The sequence below is a fragment of the Ceratotherium simum genome, chromosome 11 (genome assembly GCF_057802395.1).
Source record: "Ceratotherium simum simum isolate JZ-2026a chromosome 11, ASM5780239v1, whole genome shotgun sequence".
Lineage (NCBI taxonomy): Eukaryota > Metazoa > Chordata > Mammalia > Perissodactyla > Rhinocerotidae > Ceratotherium > Ceratotherium simum.
This window is the reverse complement of record NC_141910.1, coordinates 40,305,042-40,324,511: the sequence shown is the minus strand read 5'-3', so window position 1 is coordinate 40,324,511 and position 19,470 is coordinate 40,305,042. Positions and strand designations below refer to the sequence as shown.

Sequence of the window (19,470 nt, the reverse complement as noted above, 5' to 3'; positions counted from 1 at the left end):
AACCTAAACCCAAAGCTAGCAGAGGAAAGGAAATAATAAGGATTAGAGATAAATGAAGTAGAGAATAGAAAAATGGTAAAATCAACAAAACCAGAAGTTAGTTTTTTTGAAAAGATCAACAGACTTGACAAACCTTCAGCTAGATTGACTAAGAAAGAAAGAAGGAAGACTTAAATTGCTAAAATCAGAAATGAAAGTGGGGACATTACTACCGACCTTACAGAAATAAAAGGATTGTAAGAGAGCACTGTGAACAGTTGACATCTTATAGTGCTATTGAAAAATGGGCACAAAGGACTTAAATAGCTATTTCTCCAAAGAAGATATACAAATGGCCAATAAGCCCAGCAAAAGATTCTCATCATTAGAGAAATGCAAATCAGAACCATGATGAGGTAGCACTTAATACCTACTGAGATGGCTATAATTTTTTTAAAAAACTGAAAATAAGTGTTGGCAAGGATGTGGTGAAATTGGAATCCTCATACATTGCTGTTGGGATTGTAAAATGGTGCAGCTGCTGTGTTTGGTGATTCCTCAGTAAGTTAAACATAAAATCACCATGTGACCCAGCAATTCTACTCATAGTTATATACCCAAAAGAATTGAAAACAGATGTTCAAGTGAAAAATTGTACACAAATGTTTATGGCAGCACTATTCACAATAGCCAAAGGGTGGAAACAACCCAGATGTCCATCAATGGAAGAATAAACAAAATGTGGCATATTCATACAGTGGCTATTATTCAGCCATAAAAAAGAGTAAAGTACTCATACATGCTGCCACATGGGTGAACCCTGAAAACACTGTGCTAAGTGAAGGAAGCCAGACACAAGAGAGCACCTATTGTGTGATTCCATGTATATGAAATGTTTAGAATAGGCAGATCTATAGGGATAATCAAGAATAATCGTTGACAAGGGCTTGGGAGAAGAAGGAGGGAATGGGGAGTGACTGCTTAATGAGTACAGGATTTCTGTTGGGGTGATGAAAATGTTGTGGAACTAAATAGTGGTGAAGGTTGCACAACATTGTGAATATACTAAATGCCACTGAGTTGTACGTTTTGAAATGGTTACAATGGTAAATTTTATGTTATTAATATTTTACCACAATTAAAAAAGAAAAGCTGTCCATACAACAGGAAGTCACCTATTTGGCAGATTAGCCCTAGATCTGATGACCAGTGATATTAGCATAATTTGGAGGTTATTATATGTGAAATTTTTCCTATGAAGTTTAAAAAAATAAATATATTAGGTCTCCCCCTTTCTATCTTCTGAATCATTCAGTCTGAGGTATGGTCTAGGAATCTATATAAGGAAGCACATTAGATAATGACGATACAAGTGGTCCCCAGCATCTTATTCTTGTCAAAAATGCAGTGTTATACTATCATGTATGGAATACACATAGGGTGTGCCAAATATTTTAGCTCTATACATAAAAGTTTTTTTCTTCCTGTGCTTTTATGAAGAGAAGTATGCAAAGAAACATGAGATTGGCCAAATCTAAAAGTTAAATTTTCTTGTGTGCTTGTGAGTTCAAAAATTCAAAACTATTCTCTATTCCCAAGTCTTTAAATAAACTTGCCTCTTAGTGGATATGGCTGTTTTCATCTTGTGACTTTGAGTCTTCCTGACCATACCAACATACCCATCACACATTTATTCCAATCCTTCTACTGTATAAATTAAGGAAGTAGAGGTTACTTTATCTACTTTATTCATATGGAATAACATTCTAAGATTTAACATTTGTGGTTTCTAGGATTTCTAATTAATTTCAGCAGATCCTGAGCTATTTCTGAAAATCAGTGATGTGAGGATTTGTGGTTTACTTGAGGCACAACTTTGAATCATGTGCTTTATAGCTGCTGTGTGTGGAGAGCAAACCATTTAGCTAGAGAATGAATCTAGCTGCAGTTTAGCAGTTGAGCATTGCTTTCCTGTAGGTGTGTTTTGATGAGATTAAATCTTGAGACAATAATATTGTATGCTGTATACCAGAGGGAGCAATCTGCTTACTAGTTCTAAACACTAATGGACTTAATTTTTTAAACTGTGATCTTGGAGGAACATTTTGAATTTGATGTAAAAAATTTTTTCTTAACCACCTTTAGGCCAGCCAGGCCTTCGAGAAGCTATTTCCATGTCCTCTATAACCAATGGGAGTGGTGCAAACAGAAAACCAAGTCACACCAGCTCTGTCTCAATTGCAAGAAAAGAAACTCTTTCGTCTGCTGCTAAAAGGTATCTATTTGCAAAGCTAACATTGCAAAATTGTCTGAATGTGATAAGTCAGTCTGCTTTTGAAAAGAATGTGAAATAGAGCTGAATGGAATTAAAGTGAGCGTGTCCTTTGAATTCTTTAACTGTGAATGTAGAGACATCCAGCCTATACTCACTCACTTTATGTTCATCATACCTATCGAGTTGTGTGAGGAAGCTTTTGGTTCTTACTAAAGAAAGAAAGCAGTTTCATCATCTGTTTTGGTTTTGTTTTGTTTCTTTTTAATTTTATTTTTTTAACAAGCATTTGTTGATGAGATGAGCATTATTGTATTTAATGTAATTATATAAGTGAATTTTCCATAGCAAGTGATACACTTGGTACAGGATTTTTAAAGGAGAAATAGAATCTTTGATATATATCTACGTTAGTGAGAGATTAAACACTATTATAACTTTTATTCTTTAACCAGGACTATAAAATTAAAGCTTAATTCGAAATATTCTAGTACTGTGTTGTGTGTGTGTTAGGGGATGATGGGCAGGAGGGCAGCAGAAATACTGCAATATGAAAGTTTCAGTGGATTATAGATGTACATTATGTTTTCATCAATTATTCTTCCAATAAAATTACTTAGAAGATTTTTCCACTTTTGTGTAATTCCCAGCAAATTATTCCGTATAGAGTTTGGAGAGACAATAAGAGATGTACTACATAATCTTACAATTGTTTTCTTCAAGGAATGATTGAGTACCTTAAGTAATAGAATAATATTAAAATGTACTGATGGAAAATGGTTGCCTCAGTAAACTAATGCTAGTGACTGAAATATTCATCAGTTTAGATTTATAGATGTTAACTAGACATTTGGCTATAGGAATGGTGAAGAGATGACAAGATCTTTAGGCCTTTTAAAAGCCCCTTCTGGAATTCAGTCTTTGAAGTCATTGTCATTATAGAATCTAGACTTTCTCCTCCAAAGCATACCAAAATTTGTTACCTGTGCTCCACTTTCAGGAGAAAAGGACAAAATATAAGAAAACAAATGCATAGTAGAATTTTTTAATGCAATTTTTAATAATCTTCCTTGTTGTATCCAGTAATAGTTTAGATTTAGCCCATTTTCTTACATAGCTATAGGTCTGTGCAGTGATCAGTATTATGCATGACAGTGACTCAGCAATCTAAGATCAGCTGAGTTTGTTAACTTTATGATTCAGGGGCTCTGTATTTTGCTTTTAAATAACCCAGGAGGAAAATCTCTTTTAGGTTGTACTGGGCCCACATAAGCCTAGTGGCTTATGCATTCAGGATAGTTTGAAGACCAATAAGAAGGAAGGAATTTCTAACTCAGTTTTAAATTTCAAAGTTAATATTTGATATTTTTGAGGTAGAAATATGTTTCTTAGCACATACTTTAAAAATTGAACATGAAGGAGACAGTCAAGGGCCAGTCTGAAGTCGGTATCAGAATTGAATCAGATTAAGAAATGTCACCATCAAGATTACATTTTAACATTATTAACCATTATAATGTGACAAATGGTATATACTATGTATATTTGTTTCAAATGTTCTTAAACATATTTCCTTGTAGATTATGCACCGTATAGTCAAATTACAGAATGTCCTTTGATCAAGAAGTGTAGACAGTTGATAGTTTTCTATCTTTTCAACCCTGGAATTCAGTTCCATCTGCTTTGTAATATTGTCAGAAGTGTTTGTGCAATGTAGGGACTCTTATCCAATGTGATTGGGAATGGCAGGTGCTTCATTAATCAAAAATGAAAGTGTGGGGGCCTGCCCAGTGGCGTAGTGGTTAAGTTTGTGTGCTCTGCTTTGGCGGCCCGGGGTTCACGGGTTCGGATCCGGGGCACGGACTTACACACTGCTCATCAAGCCATGCTGTGGCGGCATCCCATCTACAAAATAGAGGAAGATGGGCACAGATGTTAGCTCAGGGCTGATCTTCCTCAGCAAAAAGAGGAAAATTGGCAACGGATGTTAGCAAGTCAAAGTGTGGAATCACAAGAATTTATACACAAGTATCTTAAATATTTTATTTTAATTTAAAATATATTCACATATATTCATTTGTCAATTTTGTTATGAAAGGCCAAGCCTCCCATACCCTTTCTTTCTAAGTTATGCATCTCTGATTAGATTCTTTGTTGACACTGTTGCATAAAATACACTCATAAATAATTTTTTATAATTTTTAGTTTCACTTTTTAAGACTAAGGAATTTAAAACTCTTGCAAAACAATATGAATTAGAACTCCTCTCTTTTTCTATGATTTTTTCCTCAACCTTCTATAATTGTCTCACCCTACACAAAATTTAACAGCAATTTTTTTTTTAGTAACTCATTTTTATGGAGTCTTTCCAGACCATTCAATTTAGTTTTCATAAAAATTACAGTTCTCTTTTCTATGTATATTTTGTCAATTTTCTTTGTATTTAATTAACTTACATAATTAAAATAACAAGCACAATGGGTATAAACAGGTTTGGGAAAAAACAATCGATTCTTGGTAAGTTTAAAACTCAGCTGGTGGGAGCAGAAGTACACACAAGAAATGGAAATTAGAGAATAACCTACTAAACACGAGCATTTAGTGTGCCTTGAGTGTCAGTCAGTATGTTTTACAGAGGTAATGGAAGGTGTCGCCAGTGCTCTGATTTGGTTAAGTTGAAGTCCATTAAGAGAGCTTCAACAGAACAGTCCTCCAAAATGCCAAAATGCATTGGAGGCCGTTTTGGTCCAAAGGGACAAAGTTCATAGGATATATTGTCTTAGAATCCTTATAAATTCTTCACTGAAGGTTTTAATAGCTTCCAAATTTTTCAAAGAAATATTTTTATTATTGAATGAAAACAGTGTAAATTGTATTAGCTATATGATTTAGGATTTTGAATTATATAATAATCACTTTTTCCATCGTTTGATATTATCTTTTTTATTTGTTTAAATATGTGTTGTTCCATGTTATACTTTATTTTACAGTGGTACAGAAAAAAAGAAAGAAAAACCACAAGGACAGAGAGAAAAAAAAGAGGATTCTCATTCTAATGATCAAAGTCCACAAATACGAGCATCACCTTCTCCCCAGCCCTCTTCACAGCCTCTCCAAATACACAGACAAACTCAAGAAAGCAAGAATTCTACTCCCACCAAAAGGTTTTAACTGTCCCCTAGTACAGAGCTAGGGAATGGTTGTAATGATACCTAAATTCTGTGACTTGAGAAAACGGTTGACTATTCATGGATTCCAAGAGAAAAGCCTGGTGGCTTTTTTTTCCTTCTTTGTTGCTATGATATGTATTTTAGCACATTGGGGAATGAAGATTTAAGGTCAAAATTTCTCAGTTAAAACTGGAAAAAAAGTGTTATAAACAATTTGATGAAAGGAAGGCAGAAAACCTACTCTAAAACCAAAACAATATTTTTATAATAAAATTATAGAATATTTTTAAATTTGTATATAACTATGCATAAATTTATAGCCATGGATAGAAAATGGCCATATGTAATTATCCTCACCATATTTTGGCATCATTACAACCTTCAACTTGCAAGGGCCCTTCTCAGCAAATGGCTGGTCATTGTGACTGCATCTCAGTTTCAGTTTTGGGTTTTGGAAGGATAAGTTCTTGCTTGACTAGAGAAATGAATCCATTTCACCTGGTCTTTTCTATGCTAAAGGCTTGCTTGAGGGCTTCTCTCTGTGTCTGTAACAATTAATATTTTAAAGTTATGAGAGAGGGAGAAGGGAGAAACATTCTAACAATGTGTGTGAGCCTAAATTGGGGATCTAAACCTGCATGCTGGGAGTTCAGAGCTACAGCTGCCTTGTGATCAGATATTTAGACCAACTTCATGAGATTTGCCTGCTTCAGAAATGCTGATTCAAGCTTTATGATTAGGTATAGATAGCTTTTATCATCATACTGCTGCTTGGAAATCTTAGGAAAATAATAAACCATTCCCAGAACTTGCTAGGATTTTAGTGAAATAAATGACAACCATTCCTAAAAGATTTATAACATATTTTTATTTGATCAGTTTAATATTTTGCCTCAAATCTCTAATAGAAATTTGGGAAAACAAAACATCCTTCACTCGATTGATGCATGTTTAACATTTTTAAAAGGCTTCGTGTGTCTCACGCAGATTCTTATGCTGTCTAAATGGTTTATAATGCTTCTGCCTGGTCTCATGTGGAGTTTTCTTGGATATAGCTTATTAATGTTATGCAACTTTGGACTGTGTGTGGTTAAAGATTGCTTTTTCATAACCAGTCTCTTTAAGGTTCTGACTTGACTTGGTATCTTCTTTGTCCCAGATCTTTTTTTCAGCTTCTTAAGGTCTCCTGGACATGTGCTTGCCATTCTAAATTGCTCTTTGGATATACTATTGCAAGAAGTATTGAAGGCTGGATGAGTTATAGGATAGTTAGCAATGCAGCCCAAAAATCGTTTATAAGTCAAAAAATTTCAGTTATCAATATATGGAATCAGTGTTGATAATACAACATTTTTGTGTTAAATCGTGTTTATTTCTGATCATGAGTAGAATTGTCTCTAAAAGATATAAACAAGAGTTTTACTTTTAGTCCCACAATTTATTGAAAAATTGTCATTTGTATCACATATAATTTAATTACATGAGGACATAAAAAATGAAAATAGCAGCCTTGTAATGACTGAAAAAGTACAGGTTTTTTCACAAATTCAAACAGTTTCACAAATTATGAGAAATATTATTACTCAGAGATTTAAGCAAATGGGTTTTTTCTATTAACAAAAAAAGAGCGAGTTTTTTTTTAATCAAGTAATATTTTTTCCTAGTGAATCTTCTGAATAATAGTGAAAGTTGTAGAATAGACTTGGTAATTGCCTTGTTAAACTCCTTCACTCATCCAGGCGGAACCTTTCAACTAATCCTTTCTTCTCTTTTCTGGATTAGCTTTAAGGAAATGTTAATTGCTGCTTTTGTGTTCTATTTAAACTGTCAATTACATGTCATTGCTACTCATAGAATTTTTCTCTAAGAAATTAATATGTTTCTTCCAGCATAAAACGACCACCAACAGCTGAAAAATCACATAATTCATGGGAAAATTCAGATGATAGTCGTAATAAATTATTGAGGGCAGTTTCAACATCAAAATTAATATCAAAAGTTATAAAAAATACTGACAAGTAAGTATTACACTTTCTCACTTATATCTGAAGATTAATAATTCTGTGACTGTCACGTTTGCATGTACAATTATGTGCCTGGTTTGAATCATTTGTTTAAAAATCTATATTATAATTTATCTCTTTGTTTCTTCCAAGTATATTTTTTCTCTTAAGTGTTCTAAAAAAGAGCTGTGTCTTCCTGTTAATGCTCCTCAACTCAAATAATAAATCTCAGTAATCCCATAAGATTTGAGTATTTTTCATAAGTTCTTTCTGTGTTTTCACTATTTAGGTTATCTTATGGAATACTCATTGTTTTATAAAACAGTATATATTAGTAGTTGAGACTAGTGAGAAACTTTTAAAAATACTGATGCCTGAATTTCACTTCTAGAGATTTATCTGGGGTGTGGCCTAGGCATTGAAGCTTTTACAATTTCTTCAGGTGATTCTAATGGTCAGCCAAATAAAATTATAAAATAAATGTCTTTGAATTCCTTTTGTAGGCATAAAGATGTCATCATCAACCAAGGTAAATTAAAAATCCTTTTTTAAAAAATATTTATCTTGCTTTTCTACATCGGTTAAATTTTTGCTAATTCATAAGAATATTGACTTATTTTCGTTCAATGTACTTTATTAGTTCATAGTAATCAGAGAAGTGCGTTATTATAGTCATTTAAGAAAATGTCCAATTTTTATTGTAAGATATGTCATTTTTGTCTCAACCAGCAAAAATGTCAACCCGTGAAAAAAACAGCCAAGGTAAGAATAAGCTACACAGTTAGCCACCTTCTAAGTTAATTTCTTCCTGGATCTCTTATTTGGCTTTTCATTATTTATACTACCTGACTTTCCTCTTAATAAAGGAAATATGGTCATTTGAACTAGTGAATCCAACTACTTTTCTAAAAGTCCATCTTATTTCTGTGAGATCTGAAGATACTCAAGGTCAATAGTAGAAATAAATATAGCATTACAAAGAGGCACTATAAAATACTAAAGGAAATTTTCCCCTTTTTTTAAAAAAATGAAAGTGGTCCTTAGAAAAGCCATTTAAAAGATTGATAAATTTTAACTCAATTTCCTGTCTTGCCAACTTCATTGCAAATAATCACTCATTTCCTGAAGCTAAGACTGAAAATATAATGAGTCTAGCAAATCCATTTCCTCTTAAATTTTTTTATATTAATTGTAATTTCTAGCTACTTGCTGTTGTTGGCTTGTTCTGACCAAAAAAGGACAGCAGATTTTCTGTAAATGTGTATTTAATTTAATTGCAAAGTAAGTAAGTTTTATACATCAGTTTTACATTCTCCTTAGATTGCCTGCAAATTTAATTGAAGCATGCTGTTCTAAGTGAAAGCATGTCCTTTCTGTGCATGCTTTTTACAGCTCATTTCTGTGTGTCATAGTTATCTTTATTTTCTGGGCTATTATATTAACCAGCTACAATGTGGTTAAAATTTTTGTTAGAGATTTAACTTGATTCCTATGAATTTTTACTTTCTTTGGTTCCAATAAGAAAAGAAATATTTATTTGTAATCTTCTTTGGATCTTTTGTTTTTACCTAGAAATTCTAAATGAAGTTGATTTTTGCTGGCATTCTTCTTTAGTTAGGTCTTACTTTCTTTCTCTGTTATAATTAAGTATAGATTAAGTAATAGTTGAAATACTTTAAGGAAAAAAATGAAATTTTATGTGTAAAGATAATTTCTGTTATATATCAAAATATTTTTTAAAATAAAGGTAGTGATATATAGTGAAAAGAGCAGCAAATGGAGTCTCTGTGTTTAGTGGTCCTGGCTCTTCTGCATAATAACCTTGTGACCTAGGCAGAATGACAATGTCTCTGAGTAGTTTTCTAATCTAAGAATAATAACTATAAAGCTTACTTCACATGAGTGCTGAAGGATGAAATAATATATATGAAAGTACTTTAAAAATAGAAAACATTGTGGGCCGGCCCCGTGGCTTGGTGGTTAAGTGAGCGCGCTCCACTGCTGGCGACCCGGGTTCGGATCCCGGGCTCGCACCGACGCGCTGCTTCTCCGGCCATGCTGAGGCCGCGTCCCACATACAGCAACTAGAAGGATGTGCAGCTGTGACACACAACTATCTACTGGGGCTTTGGGGGGAAAAATAAATAAATAAAATCTTTAAAAAAAAAAAAAAAAAATAGAAAACATTGTAACAATAAAAAAGGTGCTGTTATTATTACATGTCTTGCTAAAGAGCTCAAACTTTATAAAATCCTTATAGGGTAGGGTAAATGAGAAAAAGCTGCCTGCCTCTTTCACATGTTGTAGTATGCTCTTGGGAAGGAAAAAGTTAACTTAAGATTAGTATGTAATAAGTGAGTTGTTTGTGTTGGTGATAGTTCTCGAAACCATTCAGGTAAGCAAGTGAATAAATTTTAGCCAGTGTCTGGATGAAATGAAAAGCTGGAAAAGGATACAGAAAAATAAGTTCAAATCTGTTACGAGTATTTTAACTCAAAAAAGATTGTCCCAGATGTTGGAGTTGAGTAATATCAAATGTTGTTTGCGTTAAGCCTTATTTTTAGAATTTGAGTCTATTCCTTTGCCACTTTAATCAGCTATATCCTATCTGGAGTATAGACTCTATCACTAAAGTGTACCTTCAAGGAGAACTCTTGTGCTTCAGCCTACTGCATAGTTCAGGCCTGACCGAAATTGAGGCAGAGCCTACACAAAAGAGGAGATGAATTCTTTTTTTTTTTTTTTTTAAAGATTTTATTTATTTTATTTTTTCCCCCCAAAGCCCCAGTGGATAGTTGTGTGTCGTAGCTGCACATCCTTCTAGTTGCTGCATGTGGGACTCGGCCTCAGGATGAACGGAGAAGTGGTGCCTCGATGCGCACCCGGGATCCGAACCCGGGCCACCAGCATCGCAGCGCGCGCACTTAACCACCAAGCCACAGGGCCGGCCCAGGAGATGAATTCTAGATGGTTTAGGAAATTACAGTTAGAGAATGGGAGTTAAGGAACAGAGGGAATCTGTGAAGGCTAGCTTGAGCCACTAGATAAGAGGCATCTACTAAAATAAGGAACATTTGAGGAGGAGCAGATGTGTGGAAAAGAATAGGAATTTGGTTTTGGACAGTTATGCTTGACTTGTGTATAAGACAGTATATTTGTGCAGATGTGGAGCAAGCAACATAGTATAGATGTTTAAATACATGTATTTTGGAGTCCAGAGACTGGTTTTACACTTTACTTAGCTATGTGACCTTGAGCCGGTTACTTCACCTTTTAAGTCTTTGTTTTCTCATCTATAGTTGAGACAATAATAAACCCTCAAAAGGTCATTATAAAAATTAAAGATAATAATAAAGTTAAAACATAGTACTTGGCACATACTACCAAACAGATTTTAGTTACTAATATATGTGAGGGTGACAGTAAAACTTTGCACTCAAATGTGTAGAGTAAGATGAAAAGATGACATTAAGTAGATGATCTTCATTTGATATAAATTGTAGATATATTTTAAAAGTTTGGCATTCATTTTCCATAGTGTATTTACAGTATATTTTCTTTTTCTTAAATGATGTCATAATAGTTTATAACATTGTGAAATTTTAGTTGTACATTATTGTCAGTCACCATATAAATGCGTCCTTTCACCCCTTGTGCCACGCCCAACCTCCTTCCCCCTGGTAACCACCAAACGGTTCTCTCTGTCCGTGTGTTAGTTTATCTTTCATATATGAGTGAAATCATGCACTGTTTTTCTCTGTCTGGCTTATTTCGCTTAACATAATACCCTCCAGGTCCATCCATGTTGTTGTATATTGGACCATTTTGTCTTTTTTTATGGCTGAGTAGTATTCCATTTTATATATATACCACGTCTTCTTTATCCAATCATCAGTTGAGGGACCCTTGGGTTGCTTCCACTTCTTGGCTATAGTGAATAATGTTGCAATGAACGTAGGGGTGCATAAGCCTCTTTGGATTGTTGATTTCAGGTTCTTTGAATAAATAGCCAGTAGTGGGATAGCTGGATCATAAAGTTTTTCTACTTTTAATTTTTTGAGGAATCTCCATACTGTTTTCCATAGAGGCTGTACCAGTTTGCATTCCCACCAGCAGTGAATGAGGGTTCCCGTTTCTCCACAACCTCTCCAACATTTTTTATTTTTTGTCTTGGTGTTTATAGCCATTCTCACAGGCATAAGGTGATAGCTTAGTGTAGTTTTGATTTGCCATTCCCTGATGATGTTGAACATCTTTTCATGTGCCTCTTGGCCATCTGTATATCTTCCTTGGAAAAATGTCTGTTCATATCCTCTGCCCATTTTTTGATCAGGTTATTTGTTTTTTTATTGTTCAGTTGTGTGAGTTCTTTATATATTATGGAGATGAACCCCTTGTCAGATATGATTTGCAAATATTTTCTCCCAGCTGGTGGGTTGTCTTTTCGTTTTGATCCTAGTTTCATTTGCTTTGCAGAAGCTCTTTTGTCTGATGAAGTCCCACTTGTTTATTTTTTTCTTTTGTTTCCCTTGTCTGAGTAGACATGGAATTCTAAAAGATCCCTCTAAGACTGATGTCAAAGAGTGTACTGCCTATGTTTTCCTCCCGGAGTTTTCTAGTTTCAGGTCTTACCTTCAAGTCTTTGATCCATTTTGAGTTAATTTTTGACAACACATTGTCTTATACTTTAGCTATTAATCCAAAATATCTGTCATTTTTGGATAGTCTTTTAGAAATATGATTTATTAATTTCTTTAGCACTTTATTGCCAATGACAAGTGTGACTTGCTCCAAGCCATCTGCTTTGATTTGGGAAGCAGCCTATTTACATTTGGTACGTTTAGGTGAGTGGTAGCAGAGAAAACTACCTGGAAGGCCTGTGTCCTTCAGGCACAGCAGAGTAGAAGAGCAGTGAAACTGCGTATTCTGAATAGCACTTAGGCAGAAAGAAGCCATGGCTGAAAGCATTAGGAGGTGGAATGGGATGTACACAGGACAATCTCTGAGGCTAGATGTGGGAGGAAGGACAGGTTATACCACTAAAATGAGGCTCTTACTGACTTAGATCTTTATCTATACTCAGATTCCTGAAGCCTAAACCCCTTTTCATTACTCCTGTCTAGTTCTGTTGGATTCTGCTCCCATCGCAAGAGAAATAAAGACTTAGTGTATCAAGTTAAACTGTGAATAGGTTTTCCTGTAGAACTATTTAGTGTTAGATTGTAGCAGTTAGGTTTCAGTATAATACTATTCATTTGATAAGTTACTGATAAGAAAGTTTTTTGAGTTCACTTGGGGGACTGTAAGCTCATCCTTATAATAGTTATCAAGTATGTTACATTTTTTAAATATGGAAGATGTGTCACATGTCCTCGTTTCCAGAGCAGAATCTGAATGTCCTCAAATTATTGCATGTTACTGTTTTTTCAGGTTTGAATAATCTTAAATCATTTTTCTCTTGTAGCATCTTAAACTTGTACTGTTTAGAATTAGCATATAATTCATTGTCTGGTCATGTTGAGAACCTGAATGACTCAGATGCGTACTGGAGAGACATCTGCTTAATTGAGGAAAAGGGAACTCATCAATCACCAAATCACACTCTTACTTCCTCTTACAGTGCTGCCTCACTGCTCTAAGATTAGATTCTTTCTTGTTTAACTACCAAATCAATGCAGTAATATCCTAACTACAAGTGTATTTAGATGGAAAACAGTTGTTATAATATCTTAGAAAATGGAGAAGTAATTGGCTGTTTCTTATTAGCTACCTAGCTACCTATCTAAAAATGGCTTCAGATGAAAACTACTTTAAAAATCATTTTGAAATACATGCTGTCTAAAATCCTTTGGTAATTTGTTGTAGTCAAACAGTTGTTCAAATAATTTAAAAATATATAAACTCATTTACAAAATTGGAGAAAGAAAAAAAATCCTGAATAACCTTGTTATTTTAGCATCTATTACAGTTCTGATATGTTTCTATATTGTTCTTTATCCCATACACATTTTAAACATTAATTCATTTAACAAATATTTATTGAGTGCTTGTTTTGTCAGGCCTTGTCCCGGGCACTCCGAGATACAGCAGTTACAATGTCTGAACTCTGTGGAACTTATATTGTATATATAAGAAACAGATATTAAGTATTTAATATGTCAGGAGGTAGTACATATTAGGAAAGAATATGGAGAGTAGAGAATTGCTATTTTATAGAGAGTGGTTAGAGAAGACACTTGTGATAACGTGACATTTGAACCAGCTGAAAGAAGTGAGTGAAATATGTAGATAACTGGAGAAAAGAATTTTATGAGCAGAGATACCTGGAAGAACATAAGCCCTGAGGCAAGAGCTTTCTTCTGTGTTAAGGAACAGCAAGGAGGCATTGATCATAGTGTGCATACAATTTTGTATTTGTTAACCATTACATTTGTAAAATATAGATTCATTCTAAGCAACAGAAGCTTCGTTAGGCACCTTAGGAAAGGGAAGCAAAGTAGTTTAGTGGAAAGAGCATAAGAGTAGTAAGCATGAGGCCTAGCTGGGGTGAAATGACCTATATCATAGAGGTTTAAAGAATCGGAATCCTACAATGACTAAAATTATCAGCATATGTTGGGGAGAAGCTCAAAATTCCATTTGCCAAAGGAAATTATGAAAATAATGAAACATTGTTCATCTGATAATAAATTTTCCCTATGGCTCTGAGACCTTGGACCTCATTTCCTCATGTATAGGTAGGCTTACACTAGACTTCACTAAAGGTCTTTTAATAACTTTTTGAAAGTTCTTTCTTGTAACAAATAGAAAATGGAGGGCAGCCTCCATACCTTCACTAACTTCCTTTTAAACTACCTTTTAAAGAATTTGAGTGCAGGTGCTTTTGTTCAGAGCCTTGTATTGTTCTTTTACTTGTTGGGTCCAGGCATGTTCTCTCCCAAAACCTGATCACACCTGTGTAAACTGAGCATTGTATCTGAAAGGATAGCTAAAATTTACCTACAAGAATATAGGATAACAGTGTCCTACTGTACATTGTCTTACCTACTGAGAGGGCGTTTATTGTCACCTGCTTAGAGGGTATGCAGTTTGAAACCAAAAAAGTCAAAAGCCCTTAATTGAGCTATAGATAGAATCTTTCCTTACTGTTACTGAGGTGGTATCCAGAACTTCACAATTCCAGAATTTAGGAAGAAGGGTGCTAGCTTTAAGTCTATTTTAGTGTGAATAAGCAGGGAAGGCAGGAAACCAAATACTGCATTTCCAAAAAAATATACTCACTTCTAAAATTTAGATATTGGCCCATTTTAAATAGGCTTTATAAGTGTTGCTTGGATCCCTAGGTCTGTGCTTTGTCCAGGTATTCTCTGTATTTTAAAAGGAGACCAAAAAGGGGGACCTTTTCTCTGTTGGAGATTTTTTTTGAGCCCTATGAAGCGAAGATCTGATTTCTTGTTGTTGTTGTTGTTGTTAACAGTCTTCTAGATTAAATTATGTTTAAAGGCTGTCCAATTTTTTTTTGACACAAACTATCCCAACTTCTAAGATGTGTTCTTGACCTCCTCTTTCCTTATTTTCAGCCAAGAAAGAAGCCTGGCTGACCCCGTTAGACATGGAGAATATGACTTGTCACAAGAGAACATCCTAGTCTTGTGCATATTTATTTTATTCTGGTTAAAGACTTTTCACCCATACTGTAGTTTCACAACCATAGGCATAAGGTGGAAAAAAAAAATCTGAACTAGAAACCAAAATTAACCAGAAAATCTCCATTCCTCAAGCATGCCAATTAACTGAGTGATAGTTAGAAACCCATTCTGTCCAGAAGTGGTGGTTAGACTCCATGATGTGTTGCTCACTCTATCAATTGTTATTGTTTCCCTGAAGCACTTTGAAAAGAATTCTGAAACTTGTGATTAGGTTTTGGGGAAAAGCGGGGCAGTTGATCAGTGACATATACCAAAATTGAAAGAAAAGCCATAGTAAATTACATGCCACATCCCTGAACTATACTCATAACTGATTCTCCAAGGAACAGTTTCACCAAACACATCCTATTGATTGTTTCCTTTAATAATGCTTTTTAAACTTTTTAAAGACTGTGAAATATTTTAATTTTTCTAAAAATGTATGCAAACAATATAGCAAGCACCCATATGCTGACTACTCAGATTTATTAGCTTTTGACATTTTGCTTTATTTTACTCATTTTTTTTTTTAAGAAATAAAACATTAAAGATAAAGTTGAAGCTTCTGCTTAATCCTGTTAAATTAGAATTTCGTATACAGGTTTTTATTGTTCTCCTGGGTCCTCCTGATTCTCTTCCTACTATAGTTAATTGAGAAAGAGCTAGAGGGATAAATATTTTGACATGTGAAGTTTTTTTTGCATCTTATTTTTAAAAAATTAAATTCAACTTGATATAGCCAGATAAAATGAAAAATTTTTTCATTTGCTTAAAATACCTTCTCCTGGGGATATAAATGAGTAATTTGAGGGAGTTTTTTAAATCAACCATGTTTTGCTTAAAAGTTTTCAGCAATATAGCAAGTCTTTCAGAAGTTTTATGTGTTATATTGTTGGAATAGATTTCTTTCCCATCTTTTCCCAAAGAAAGCCTTTTGCAGGCAGTAAAAATAATTTAAAATGCTTACGCAAACACTCATATCAGATATTTTCAAGTAATTTTGTGAGAATCACAGTTGTAAACAAACCAACAAAGAGAAATCTAATTAAAGGAGGTTTAGATACAAGAAAGTAGTTAACTGCAAGTTACTGTAATTAGTATAAGAGTTGATTAGCATAAGACTTGATTATGTCTCTGTTGTAAGCTCCTAAGGGGCTAGGTTCACATCTTTTGTATCTTCGTTGTCCACCCCACCCTTGCCCTACCCCCATGTAATTAAGAATTCAGTAAAATTTACCAGCCAGAACTCTGCCTATAGAACAAAGAAAAGGTGGCATTTTTAGTATTCAGTCAAATTTTTCAGACCTGAGTACTTGTCCTAGCCAGTAAAACTAACTGCATAATATTTGCCAAACACCACAACTAAGAATTTTTAAAATCTGTGAAATAAGAGTTAGATTATAGCCAAGTTCACCCTCCCTTTTTTGTTTGATTGGGGGATCTTCACTTTATGATTTAACTATTTTTATAGCTAGACGTTTGAAAAGGGTGAAAATTAGACTTTATGATAGTACAAATCAAGTTCATTGTTCAAAGTGCAAAGATCCCTACAGATTACATTGTTTCATTGGAATTTTAAAATAGTAAATTATTATTATGATATAACTGGGTCATTAACTGGCACTTGAAATCTTTTGTTTGAAAATAAATTGTTTTTAAGAAAAGATTTTAGCCTACCTAAGGTGGTCTTTGTTACTTTCTGCTGTAAAACTGTAGTCAGTATTTCTGGCATCTTGTTTACTTGACTGTTTACTTTAGCTTTAGGTTTTGGAGAATAGAACTGATAGTATCTATCTGCAAAAAAAGCTCAAACTAAGTAAAGATTCTTTAATTTTCTGTTTGTTTGTTTGCTGGAATTAGGTAGCGTCATACTCGGCTACGTTTTAGTTAAATATAAAATTCAAATTCCAGTTTTCGGGGGCACTTTAATTCTAAAGATTGTAAAATACAAATAAAAATGAATTCCTAAAGCAGAAACTTTTGAGAGAAAGATGCTTTAAACTGTAAGCATTCTAGAAGTTCAGACAGCTTTCTACAGGCAATGCCCATTACACAAATAAATCCCGTCATATTCCAAACCTCTGAAGCTCTGCTGTTGCCTTTGAAAGGCGCATTTTTTTTTTTTAATCTCTAAGTGCAGAAATAGAGGAAGCTGTGAAAAAAAGCACTGGAGGAACTGAGCTTGGAGCAGAGTAGGGCCAGTGCTAACTTTCTCCTCTGTTCTGCCTGAATTTTTCTTTCACTTTGTTGAAATCTGTGAAAGATTAATAAATTTTGATAAGCATCTCTTAAAATGTATATAAATAACTTTAACAACTAGTTATTTACATCAGTATGAATCATGTCAGTGATACTGCTTTTCTCAGAACACCTGAGATAACTATCCCAAAAAGTTTGTATTAGGGAATATGAAGATCATTTTGCAATTTGGAGCACTTTGGGTGATAGGACAGCCTAGGGGAAATGCTAAAGTAGAAGATTTAACAAAACCTGAGGAGACTGAAGGGGAAGTGCTAGGAGGTGTGTGAGGAGGACACAGAAAAGTGTAACATCAGTATTTCAAATTTTTGCCTAGCATTCACTCTTCCCAAAGATAAGAGAGCAGAAGCATCTTCTTCCTCTTCTGTTGCTCTCTGATTTCCTGCTGTTGGGATCCAGAGCTCAAGCTAGTACTATTTGGATTATAAGTAAGCTGTATTGTCAGGTAATTGGACTTCTGTGGACTAGCCTGAGGACCCGGTCCACCACTGTTGTGTTGAACTGTACTGTCCAATAGAAATATAACATATTATGTGATTTAAAATGTGCCAGTAGCCACATTTTAAAAAGTAAAAAGACACAAGTAAGATGAAATTTAATATATTTAACCCAGTAAATTCAGAATATCAGTACAATGTGTGCTCAACATAAAAAGTCATTAATGAGATATTTTTTTTCCATACTAAGTCTTCAAAATCTGGTGTGTATTTTACACTTATAGCATATCTCAATTCAGACTAGTCACATTCTAAGTGTTCACTAACCAGTGGCTATTGTTTTGGGCAGTGCAAATCTAGAACATAGTTTTAGAATGAAAATGTTTCCCAACATCCATCCCATCCCAAGACAAAATTTTGGAACACAGTCTAAAAACTCATTTGACCTCTCTGAGTCTTGGTTTCCCCTTCTGTAAAAGTAGGGAGTTGGACTAGGTGAGCTCTAAGATTTCTTTCAGTTCCAACATTTGTGTCTAGAGAAATGAACTAATGGCCTTTATGGCATTTTTATGAACAATATCCCCCAGAATTTCTTCTTTTATAATTAAGCTATCATTGTTCAGATTCAATTAAGAATTTTATTTTGTTTGAGCATAAGCTAGTAAGTGGTAAAGCTGGGATTCAAACCAAGGTCTGTCCTTTATCACAAAGCTTATATTCTCTCTGCTATACTGTATTGCCTCCCTCTCAGCCCCAGGAATTTTCACAGTGCCAAGGTAGGAGATGAACTGTTGAGATTAATTACATTTCAGTAAGCAGCAACTTCATTATTAAATACTGATAGCCCTATACTGTGTTTACTAATTATCATGAGTTAGTTTAATAATTTCTTTTCCTCACATTCTTTTTCTGGACCATCAAACTTTGTATTAATGTTTCTGATTTCATACTCTTCTTTGACTAATCCCATGGCGCATCCCTCCCCTTGACTCCCATGGTAGTTTACAGTGAGGAGAGCCAGAAAGTAGCCTTGGGGTAAAACAAATTAATTGACTGTTAAGTCCTTTGACTGTAAGATCCAGAGGACTGATAGTCTCAAGAAGAAGTTTGCAGTGGGACTTTGACTCAACAATGATTGAGAAGGAAAGAGGCTCTTCTTCATCTATCTGTTTTACCTAATTCCCAAGGTAAAGACTGTCTTCTTAAAAAAAAAAAGGTTGCAAAACTAGTGACATGTATGCTGTATGCATGCCAAAGGTCTGTTTTCACATGGTATTTTCCCTTTTTTGGCAAAGGAGTAAACCTTTAGAAATTGGGAGATTTCCCAATAAATGATAGATTTCCTATTTCTTTTGAAAAATGAGAAGATCTAATAACACTGGGCCCACATCTTTCATGGAGCTGACTAGCTGCTGCCTCCCTGAGATGGGGCAGTGGACTATGCCAGTGCCCCCACCCTCAATCATCCTATATTCTCCCACTGCTCTCATTTTGCATTTCCTGCCTGGGCCTGTGGATATTTGAATTTGTGACCCCTTTTTTAAAGTGTTCATGATAGAATCAGCAGAATTCTAGCTTATTTACCTACACTTGCTGTTCTGTGGACAGTCATTTTAAAGCTAATGAGATATTACAGTGTGTTAAATCATGCATTTAAGCAGT

The 19,470-nt window shown here is 34.4% G+C and overlaps 1 protein-coding gene across 8 annotated transcripts in view; it reads left to right on the top strand.

The window, feature by feature from the left end:
- EML4 (EMAP like 4) overlaps nucleotides 1-19,470 on the top strand; it is a 159,698-nt gene that overhangs the window by 84,068 nt on the left and 56,160 nt on the right. For 3 of the 8 annotated variants that reach the window (XM_014792331.2, XM_087436842.1, XM_014792330.2), the window contains 5 exons: nucleotides 2,125-2,254; nucleotides 5,242-5,415; nucleotides 7,311-7,439; nucleotides 7,928-7,953; nucleotides 8,154-8,186. In XM_014792331.2, the coding sequence (XP_014647817.1) occupies nucleotides 2,125-2,254; nucleotides 5,242-5,415; nucleotides 7,311-7,439; nucleotides 7,928-7,953; nucleotides 8,154-8,186 (492 nt within the window). The remainder of the gene's footprint in view (nucleotides 1-2,124; nucleotides 2,255-5,241; nucleotides 5,416-7,310; nucleotides 7,440-7,927; nucleotides 7,954-8,153; nucleotides 8,187-19,470) is intronic. The other 5 variants (XM_087436843.1, XM_087436844.1, XM_087436847.1 and 2 more) reach the window with 5 other exon arrangements.